The sequence below is a fragment of the Oncorhynchus mykiss genome, chromosome 17, assembly GCF_057628025.1.
Source record: "Oncorhynchus mykiss isolate SJ-2025 chromosome 17, ASM5762802v1, whole genome shotgun sequence".
Taxonomy (NCBI): domain Eukaryota; kingdom Metazoa; phylum Chordata; class Actinopteri; order Salmoniformes; family Salmonidae; genus Oncorhynchus; species Oncorhynchus mykiss.
Genome location: NC_143038.1, coordinates 73,386,430 through 73,397,500, shown reverse-complemented (window position 1 = coordinate 73,397,500; position 11,071 = coordinate 73,386,430). Strand labels below are relative to the sequence as shown.

General features: G+C 48.5%; 1 protein-coding gene across 9 annotated transcripts in view; it reads left to right on the top strand.

Moving 5' to 3' along the window:
• The window catches only part of LOC110494824 (poly(rC)-binding protein 2), a 141,734-nt gene that overhangs the window by 117,980 nt on the left and 12,683 nt on the right, over positions 1-11,071 (top strand). For 5 of the 9 annotated variants that reach the window (XM_036950944.2, XM_090206497.1, XM_090206495.1 and 2 more), the window contains 3 exons: positions 3,017-3,058; positions 3,396-3,510; positions 8,132-8,184. In XM_036950944.2, the coding sequence (XP_036806839.2) occupies positions 3,017-3,058; positions 3,396-3,510; positions 8,132-8,184 (210 nt within the window). Of the gene's footprint in view, positions 1-3,016; positions 3,059-3,395; positions 3,511-8,128; positions 8,185-11,071 lie in introns of all 9 variants that reach the window. The other 4 variants (XM_036950942.2, XM_036950946.2, XM_090206494.1 and 1 more) reach the window with 1 other exon arrangement.

The following is an 11,071-nucleotide window of genomic DNA, read 5'->3' as shown; positions in this document are numbered from 1 at the left end:
GGGGAAAGTTGGGGTAACAGTGTTAAGTGGTTATGGTAGGGGAGAGGGGGAAGGTTGGGGTAACAGTGTTATAAGTGGTTATGGTAGGGGAGAGGGGGAAGGTTGGGGTAACAGTGTTAGGTGGTTACGGTAGGGGAGAGGGGGAAGGTTGGGATAACAGTGTTAAGTGGTTATGGTAGGGGAGAGGAGAGGGGGAAGGTTGGGATAACAGTGTTAAGTGGTTATGGTAGGGGAGAGGAGAGGGGGAAGGTTGGGATAACAGTGTTAAGTGGTTATGGTAGGGGAGAGGGGGAAGGTTGGGATAACAGTGTTAAGTGGTTATGGTAGGGGAGAGGAGAGGAGAGGGGGAAAGTTGGGGTAACAGTGTTAAGTGGTTATGGTAGGGGAGAGAGGGAAGGTTGGGGTAACAGTGTTATAAGTGGTTATGGTAGGGGAGAGAGGGAAGGTTGGGATAACAGTGTTAAGTGGTTATGGTAGGGGAGAGGGGGAAGGTTGGGATAACAGTGTTAAGTGGTTATGGTAGGGGAGAGGAGAGGGGGAAGGTTGGGATAACAGTGTTAAGTGGTTATGGTAGGGGAGAGGAGAGGGGGAAGGTTGGGATAACAGTGTTAAGTGGTTATGGTAGGGGAGAGAGGGAAGGTTGGGATAACAGTGTTAAGTGGTTATGGTAGGGGAGAGAGGGAAGGTTGGGATAACAGTGTTAAGTGGTTATGGTAGGGGAGAGAGGGAAGGTTGGGAAAACAGTGTTAAGTGGTTATGGTAGGGGAGAGAGGGAAGGTTGGGATAACAGTGTTAAGTGGTTATGGTAGGGGAGAGAGGGAAGGTTGGGATAACAGTGTTAAGTGGTTATGGTAGGGGAGAGAGGGAAGGTTGGGATAACAGTGTTAAGTTGTTATGGTAGGGGAGAGAGGGAAGGTTGGGATAACAGTGTTAAGTGGTTATGGTCAACACTACGTTCCTGCATTGGGTGTAATCTCGACAGTCAGACCTGTTAGGTGGTTCTGTGTTCTGTGTTCTGTGTTCTGAGCAACCGGATGGAACCTGATAGATAGGGCTGTTACTACGGTATTTCTATGTTCTGTGTTCTGTGTTCTGAGCAACCAGAAGGAACCTGATAGATAGGGCTGTTACTACGGTATTTCTATGTTCTGTGCTCTGTGTTCTGTGTTCTGTGTTCTGAGCAACCAGAAGGAACCTGATAGATAGGGCTGTTACTACGGTATTTCTATGTTCTGTGTTCTGTGCTCTGTGTTCTGTGTTCTGAGCAACCAGAAGGAACCTGATAGATAGGGCTGTTACTATGGTATTTCTATGTTCTGTGTTCTGTGTTCTGTGTTCTGAGCAACCAGAAGGAACCTGATAGATAGGGCTGTTACTATGGTATTTCTATGTTCTGTGTTCTGTGCTCTGTGTTCTGTGTTCTGTGTTCTGTGTTCTGAGCAACCAGAAGGAACCTGATAGATAGGGCTCTTACTATGGTATTTCTATGTTCTGTGTTCTGTGTTCTGTGTTCTGTGTTCTGAGCAACCAGAAGGAACCTGATAGATAGGGCTGTTACTACGGTATTTCTATGTTCTGTGCTCTGTGTTCTGTGTTCTGTGTTCTGATCAACCAGAAGGAACCTGATAGATAGGGCTGTTACTATGGTATTTCTGTGTTCTGTGTTCTGAGCAACCAGAAGGAACCTGATAGATAGGGCTGTTACTACGGTATTTCTATGTTCCGTGTTCTGTGCTCTGTGTTCTGTGTTCTGTGTTCTGAGCAACCAGAAGGAACCTGATAGATAGGGCTGTTACTATGGTATTTCTATGTTCTGTGTTCTGTGCTCTGTGTTCTGTGTTCTGTGTTCTGTGTTCTGAGCAACCAGAAGGAACCTGATAGATAGGGCTGTTACTATGGTATTTCTATGTTCTGGGTCAGTGTTCCTTCACAGTGTCATTAAGTGTAATTTTTCTTAGTCCAAGTAAAGTGACACAGTGTGGTCATAATGCTTCTGTGACAGTGTCATTAAGTGTATTTCTCTAATGACAGGTTATAATCGTGTCATCGCCATATAATGACAGGTTATAATGGTGTCATAAGGTGTTATGAGCAAATAATGACAGATTATAATGGTGTCATGAGGTGTTAGGAGCAAATAATGACAGGTTATAATGGTGTCATAAGGTGTTATGAGCAAATAATGACAGATTATAATGGTGTCATAAGGTGTTATGAGCAAATAATGACAGATTATAATGGTGTCATGAGGTGTTAGGAGCAAATAATGACAGGTTATAATGGTGTCATGAGGTGTTATGAGCAAATAATGACAGGTTATAATGGTGTCATGAGGTGTTATGAGCAAATAATGACAGGTCATAATCGTGTCATGACCATATAATGCCATGACCATCCTTACTTCCTGGTACATAAAACCACTTCCTCCTATTAGCGTGAACAGCAGACCGCTGCATCAACACTACGTTCCTGCATTGGGTGTAATCTCGACAGTTAGACCTGCTAGGGTTTCTGCCGCAAAAGTGGTTCAAATCCTGATATAAGTCTTTATATAAGGAGGCTGGTTGAAAACAACGAACGCAGACACGCGGACACACACACACACACACACACACACACACACACACACACACACACACACACACACACACACACACACACACACACACACACACACACACACACACACACACACACACACACACACACACACACACACACACACACACACACACACACACACACACACACACACACACACACACACACACACACGTTCTCTCTCTCTCTCCCTCAGCAGCGTGTCATTGAAGCGTTGTCGTTGATGCTGATAGTTGGATTGTGTGTTATTTCTGAACCTCTCTGAGAGGCTACCAACGTCTCCCCTCTTGAAAAAAATAGCTTCTATTTTGTTTTAAACTCAATGGCACTACATCTGGCGAAGAAAACCATAATGGCGACAGTGGAAGTTGATTTTATTTTTTACTGAAACATTTTTTGTTCTTCCTCCTTTCAGATGTACGCTGTGCAGAACCAATATGGCATTCCACATTCAGAGGTATGGGACAGCAATCACGCTGTGAAATATGCTGAAATTAGGAAATTAACTCTAAAAGGGTTTCCTAGTCAAGGTTAATTCTGTATCGTATTCATGACTGCTGTGTGTTATTTCTTCCGTTTTTACCCAAACCATCTGTCTCTGTGTCACTCTGTCTCTCGCTTTGCCCGTCTGTCTGTCTGTCTGTCTGTCTGTCTGTCTGTCTGTCTGTCTGTCTGTCTGTCTGTCTGTCTGTCTGTCTGTTTGTCTGACTGTAAAACCTACCCCATCTGTCCTCTTGTCTCTCTCTCCGCCCGCCCCCCCCCGCCTGTCTGTCTCCCTCCTGTCTGTGAGTCAGTTGGCCAAGCTTCACCAGTTGTCGATGCAACAGCAAGGCCTGGCCGCCCAGATGAGCCAGCAGCAAGGCCTGGCCGCCCAGATGAGCCAGCAGCAAGCCAACTCTGTCATGCCTGGTACGTATGGGGAGCTATCCCTGCTCTTCGTCAGATGATCTCCATTCAGACATGCCTCATCATAATATACAAATGTACTGATGATTCATGAGCGTATGAATCAGTCAGTCAGCACTGTGGAGGCACAACAAAGATCTATTGAAATGAATAGATATGTAATCTGCTGTCTCAACAGAAGGCTACAGTAGCTTGTTGTGTAGTCTGCTAACTCAACAGAAGGCTAAACCAGTAGCTTGTTGTGTAGTCTGCTAACTCAACAGAAGGCTAAACCAGTAGCTTGTTGTGTAGTCTGCTAACTCAACAGAAGGCTAAACCAGTAGCTTGTTGTGTAGTCTGCTAACTCAACAGAAGGCTAAACCAGTAGCTTGTTGTGTAGTCTGCTGGCTCAACAGAAGGCTAAACCAGTAGCTTGTTGTGTAGTCTGCTGACTCAACAGAAGGCTAAACCAGTAGCTTGTTGTGTAGTCTGCTGGCTCAACAGAAGGCTAAACCAGTAGCTTGTTGTGTAGTCTGCTGACTCAACAGAAGGCTAAACCAGTAGCTTGTTGTGTAGTCTGCTGGCTCAACAGAAGGCTAAACAGTAGCTTGTTGTGTAGTCTGCTGTCTCAACAGAAGGCTAAACCAGTAGCTTGTTGTGTAGTCTGCTTTCTCAACAGAATGCTAAACAGTAGCTTGTTGTGTAGTCTGCTGACTCAACAGAAGGCTAAACAGTAGCTTGTTGTGTAGTCTGCTGACTCAACAGAAGGCTAAACAGTAGCTTGTTGTGTAGTCTGCTGACTCAACAGAAGGCTAAACAGTAGCTTGTTGTGTAGTCTGCTAACTCAACAGAAGGCTAAACAGTAGCTTGTTGTGTAGTCTGCTTGCTCAACAGAAGGATAAACCAGTAGCTTGTTGTGTAGTCTGCTGACTCAACAGAAGGCTAAACAGAAGCTTGTTGTGTAGTTTGCTGACTCAACAGAAGGCTAAACAGTAGCTTGTTGTGTAGTCTGCTGACTCAACAGAAGGCTAAACAGTAGCTTGTTGTGTAGTCTGCTGACTCAACAGAAGGCTAAACAGTAGCTTGTTGTGTAGTCTGCTAACTCAACAGAAGGCTAAACAGTAGCTTGTTGTGTAGTCTGCTAACTCAACAGAAGGATAAACCAGTAGCTTGTTGTGTAGTCTGCTGACTCAACAGAAGGCTAAACAGAAGCTTGTTGTGTAGTCTGCTGACTCAACAGAAGGCTAAACAGTAGCTTGTTGTGTAGTCTGCTGACTCAACAGAAGGCTAAACCAGTAGCTTGTTGTGTAGTCTGCTGACTCAACAGAAGGCTAAACCAGTAGCTTGTTGTGTAGTCTGCTGACTCAACAGAAGGCTAAACCAGTAGCTTGTTGTGTAGTCTGCTGACTCAACAGAAGGCTAAACCAGTAGCTTGTTGTGTAGTCTGCTGACTCAACAGAAGGCTAAACAGTAGCTTGTTGTGTAGTCTGCTGGCTCAGACTTTAAATTCATAATGGGGTTTATTTACGTGCTTTAAATGCATTATTGCAATTCTTCACAAGCTTTCAAATGCATAATAGGAACACAATGATAGCTTATTCTGTCTGCTGATAAAGCAGGGTTAGAGAGAAAAGGAGAGAGGAGAGGAGAGATGCAGAGGAAATAATCATGAGAGGAGACGTGATGAGAGAAAAGGAGGGGAGATGTAGAGATACAGAGGAGAGAGAGAAGAGGAGAGGAGGCAGAGGGAGATGGAGAGATACAGAGGAGAAATAGAAGAGGAGAGGAGGAAGAGGGAGATGGAGAGATACAGAGAAGAGGAGAGAAGAGGAGAGGAGGCAGAGGGAGATGGAGAGATACAGAGAAGAGAAAGAAGAGGAGAGGAGGCAGAGGGAGATGGAGAGATACAGAGGAGAGAGAGAAGAAAGAGGAGAGGAGGCAGAGGGAGATGGAGAGATACAGAGAAGAGAGAAAAGAAAGAGGAGAGGATGAAGATGGAGATGGAGAGGAAGTGGGAGAGAAAGAAAGAGGAGAGGAGAGAAAGGAGAGTAAAGACAGGAGAGTAGAGACAGTAGAGACAGTAGAGTAGAGACAGTAGAGTAGAGACAGGAGAGTAGAGACAGGAGAGTAGAGACAGGAGAGTAGAGACCTGAGAGACGGTAGAGTAGAGACAGGAGAGTAAAGACAGGAGAGACGGTAGAGTAGAGACAGGAGAGTAGAGCCGGGAGAGTAGAGACAGGAGAGTAAAGACAGGAGAGTAAAGACAGGAGAGTAAAGACAGGAGAGTAGAGACAGGAGAGACGGTAGAGTAGAGACAGGAGAGTAGAGACAGGAGAGTAGAGACAGGAGAGTAGAGACAGGAGAGTAAAGACAGGAGAGTAGAGACAGGAGAGTAAAGACAGGAGAGTAGAGACAGGAGAGTAGAGACAAGAGAGACGGTAGAGTAAAGACAGGAGAGTAAAGACAGGAGAGTAGAGACAGGAGAGTAGAGACAGGAGAGTAGAGACAGGAGAGTAGAGACAGGATAGTAAAGACAGGAGAGTAAAGACAGGAGAGTAGAGACAGGAGAGTAGAGACAAGAGAGACGGTAGAGTAGAGACAGGAGAGTAGAGACAGGAGAGTAGAGACAGGAGAGTAGAGACAGGAGAGACGGTAGAGTAGAGACGGTAGAGTAGAGACGGTAGAGTAGAGACAGGAGAGTAGAGACAGGAGAGTAAAGACAGGAGAGACAGTAGAGTAGAGACGGTAGAGTAGAGACAGGAGAGTAGAGACAGGAGAGTAGAGACAGGAGAGACGGTAGAGTAGAGACAGGAGAGTAGAGACAGGAGAGACTGTAGAGTAGAGACAGGAGAGTAAAGACAGGGGAGTTGAGACAGGAGAGTAGAGACAGGAGAGTAGAGACTGGAGAGTAGAGACAGGAGAGTAGAGAGAGGACAGTAGGATGAACGTCAGGTGATGGTGTCCTTCAGAGAGGTGATGGTGTCCTTCAGAGAGGTGATGGTGTCCTTCAGAGAGGTGATGGTGTCCTTCAGAGAGGTGATGGTGTCCTTCAGAGAGGTGATGGATTCCTTCAGAGAGGTGATGGTGTCCTTCAGAGAGGTGATGGTATCCTTCAGAGAGGTGATGGTGTCCTTCAGAGAGGTGATGTTGTGTCCTTCAGAGAGGTGATGGTGTCCTTCAGAGAGGTGATGGTGTCCTTCAGAGAGGTGATGGTGTCCTTCAGAGAGGTGATGGTGTCCTTCAGAGAGGTGATGTGGTGTCCTTCAGAGAAGTGATGGTGTCCTTCAGAGAGGTGATGGTGTCCTTCAGAGAGGTGATGGTGTCCTTCAGAGAGGTGATGGTGTCCTTCAGAGAGGTGATGGTGTCCTTCAGAGAGGTGATGGATTCCTTCAGAGAGGTGATGATGTCCTTCAGAGAGGTGATGGTGTCCTTCAGAGAGGTGATGGTATCCTTCAGAGAGGTGATGGTGTCCTTCAGAGAGGTGATGTTGTGTCCTTCAGAGAGGTGATGGTGTCCTTCAGAGAGGTTATGGTGTCCTTCAGAGAGGTGATGGTGTCCTTCAGAGAGGTGATGGTGTCCTTCAGAGAGGTGATGGTATCCTTCAGAGAGGTGATGGTGTCCTTCAGAGAGGTGATGGTGTCCTTCAGAGAGGTGATGGTGTCCTTCAGAGAGGTGATGGTGTCCTTCAGAGAGGTGATGGTATCCTTCAGAGAGGTGATGGTGTCCTTCAGAGAGGTGATGGTGTCCTTCAGAGAGGTGATGGTGTCCTTCAGAGAGGTGATGGTGTCCTTCAGAGAGGTGATGGATTCCTTCAGAGAGGTGATGGTGTCCTTCAGAGAGGTGATGTGGTGTCCTTCATAGAGGTGATGGTGTCCTTCAGAGAGGTGATGGTGTCCTTCAGAGAGGTGATGGTGTCCTTCAGAGAGGTGATGGTGTCCTTCAGAGAGGTGATGGTGTCCTTCAGAGAGGTGATGGTGTCCTTCAGAGAGGTGATGTGGTGTCCTTCAGAGAGGCGATGGTGTCCTTCAGAGAGATGATGTGGTGTCCTTCAGAGAGGTGATGGTGTCCTTCAGAGAGGTGATGGTGTCCTTCAGAGAGGTGATGTGGTGTCCTTCAGAGAGGCGATGGTGTCCTTCAGAGAGGCGATGGTGTCCTTCAGAGAGGTGATGGTGTCCTTCAGAGAGGTGATGGTGTCCTTCAGAGAGGTGATGTGGTGTCCTTCAGAGAGGTGATGTGGTGTCCTTCAGAGAGGTGCTGGTGTCCAACAGCAGAAAGATCACCAGGACATGAAGCGTATAGCGTTTGTGAGATGTTATAATTATGTGGGGGGGGTTTTACTGTGTGACTGCTCATGTTATAATTGGGGGTTTACTGTGTGACTGCTCATGTTATAATTGGGGGTTTACTGTGTGACTGCTCATGTTATAATTGGGGGTTTACTGTGTGACTGCTCATGTTATAATTGGGGGTTTACTGTGTGACTGCTCATGTTATAATTGGGGGTTTACTGTGTGACTGCTCATGTTATAATTGGGGGTTTACTGTGTGACTGCTCATGTTACAATTTGGGTTTTACTGTGAAATGCATAATGTTTTGCTGTGTGATTCCCCAAGGGTTTAGTTTACCTCTCTTTTCTCCCAGCAGGAATGGAGTCCAATTCCCAGACCACATCTCAGGAACTGCTCATTCCTAATGACGTAAGCACAGCTAGCAATATTTTGTCTGCTATGTAGGAAATATTGCCACATAACAGTCCTGAACAATATTATTCAGTCAGACACCCGCCTACTACTCATTCCAGAGCTGTTCTCTGATTCATTCCAATGTTGCCTCTAAACCCAACGGGCAAAACTGGGCTTGGAGTGTTGAAATGACTTCGTAACGATGTCACCTCTCTCTCTCTCTCTCTCTCACTCTCTCTCTCTCTCTCTCTCGTTATCTCTCTTTCTCTCTCTTGCCCTCCCTCCCGCCTTCTTTCATGTCTCTCCGTCCATATGTCTGTTCTATGAGTTAGAACTACATCCACTCATGTTGTTTGTCATATTGAAAGGCTCTGGGCTGTCAAAACAGAACAGTAAATAAAGCAACCAAAGGACAGCCCTCCCCTGTTCAGCCCAGCCCAAGACAGCCCTCCCCTGCTCAGCCCAGCCCAGGACAGCCCTCCCCTGCTCAGCCCAGCTCAGGACAGCCCTCCCCTGTTCAGCCCAGCCCAGGACAGCCCTCCCCTGTTCAGCCCAGCCCAGGACAGCCCTCCCCTACTCAGCCCAGCTCAGGACAACCATCCCCTGTTTAGCCCAGCCCAGGACAGCCCTCCCCTGCCTAGCCAGGCCTAGGCTTCACTACCCAATTCCCTCCACAGCCCCCCAGCTCAGCCCTTTCCTAGTCCCTCCCCAGCCCCTCCCCCAACCCTCTCCCGGCCCTTTCCCAGTCCCTGCCCATCCCCAGCCCTTCCCCAGCCCAACTCAGCATGGCCCAGCCCCTCCCCCAGCCCATCCCCAGCCCAACTCAGCATGGCCCAGCCCCTCCTCCAGCCCCTCCCCCAGCCCTTCCCCTGCCCCAACTCAGCATGGCCCAGCCCATCCCCGGCCCAACTCAGCATGGCCCAGCCCCTCCCCCAGCCCAACTCAGCATGGCCCAGCCCCTCCCCTGCCCCTCCCCAGCCCAACTCAGCATGGCCCAGCATAGACAGTGTAGACTCTAGAGGTGGGGGAAGTAGCAGGACATAGTGCGGGGGACGGGGGGGGGGACACATACTTTAGACATGAGACAGAGCCAGAGCATGGGGCTTCCCAAACAAATTCCACCAGCCACTGATATCACCACCCAACACTCCTGGAGAAGTGCCCTGATATGCTGGCCTTTGTTATTTCTGTCCCTAGATGTCAGAAGGAAGGACTGCATGGTTCTGAAGTTTACCCTAGTCATCCATACTACATAGCTGCCAGGGCAGGGAGGATGAGGATCGACGTCAGGACAGGATGAACGTCAGGGCAGGGACGATGAGCATGAACGTCAGGACAGGATGAAAGTCAGGGCAGGATGAACGTCAGGGCAGGGACGATGAGGATGAACGTCAGGACAGGATGAACGTCAGGGCAGGATGAATTTCAGGACAGGGAGGATGAGGATAAACGTCAGGACAGGATAAACATCAGGGCAGGATGAACGTGAGGGCAGGATGAACGTGAGGGCAGGATGAACGTCAGGACAGGGAGGATGAGGATGAGCGTCAGGACAGGATGAACGTCAAGACAGGATGAACGTCAGGACAGGGAGGATGAGGATGAATGTCAGGGCAGGGAGGATGAGGATAAACATCAGGACAGGATGAACATCAGGACAGGATGAACGTCAGGACAGGGAGGATGAGGATCAACGTCAGGATAGGATAAACGTCAGGGCAGGGAGGATGAGGATGAACGTCAGGGCAGGGAGGATGAGGATGAACGTCAGGGCAGGGAGGATGAGGATGAACGTCAGGTCAGGGAGGTTGAGGATGAACGTCAAGACAGGATAAACGTCAGGGCAGGGAGGATGAGGATGAACATCAGGATAGGATAAACGTCAGGACAGGGAGGATGAGGATGAACGTCAGGACAGGATGAACGTCAGGGCAGGATGAACATCAGGACAGGATGAACGTCAGGGCAGGATGAACGTCAGGGCAGGATGAACGTCAGGGCAGGATGAACGTCAGGACAGGATGAACGTCAGGACAGGATGAACTTCAGGGCAGGATGAACGTCAGGACAGGATGAACGTCAGGGCAGGATGAACATCAGGACAGGATGAACGTCAGGGCAGGATGAACGTCAGGACAGGGAGGATGAGGATCAACGTCAGGACAGGATGAACGTCAGGGCAGGATCAACGTCAGGACAGGATGAACGTCAGGACAGGATGAACGTCAGGGCAGGATAAATGTCAGGACAGGGAGGATGAGGATGAACGTCAGGACAGGATGAACGTCAGGGCAGGATGAACGTCAGGACAGGATGAACGTCAGGGCAGGATGAACGTCAGGGCAGGATGAACGTCAGGGCAGGATGAACGTCAGGGCAGGATAAATGTCAGGACAGGGAGGATGAGGATGAACGTCAGGACAGGATGAACGTCAGGACAGGATGAACGTCAGGACAGGATGAACGTCAGGGCAGGATGAACGTCAGGGCAGGATGAACGTCAGGGCAGGATGAACGTCAGGACAGGATGAACGTCAGGGCAGGATGAACGTCAGGACAGGATTAACGTCAGGGCAGGATGAACGTCAGGACAGGATGAACGTCAGGACAGGATGAACGTCAGGGCAGGATGAACGTCAGGGCAGGATGAACGTCAGGACAGGATGAACGTCAGGACAGGATGAACGTCAGGGCAGGATGAACGTCAGGGCAGGATGAACGTCAGGGCAGGATGAACGTCAGGACAGGGAAGATGAGGATGAACGTCTATCTAAAATGAAAGGAGGGGTGAGGATTTTAGATCATTGTAATTGAGACTCTGAATATTTATATAGACAAGGAGACAGCATTACTTTTGTCCCACGTTGTTAATATATCGTCTGTGTCTGAAAATGTTTCCAGC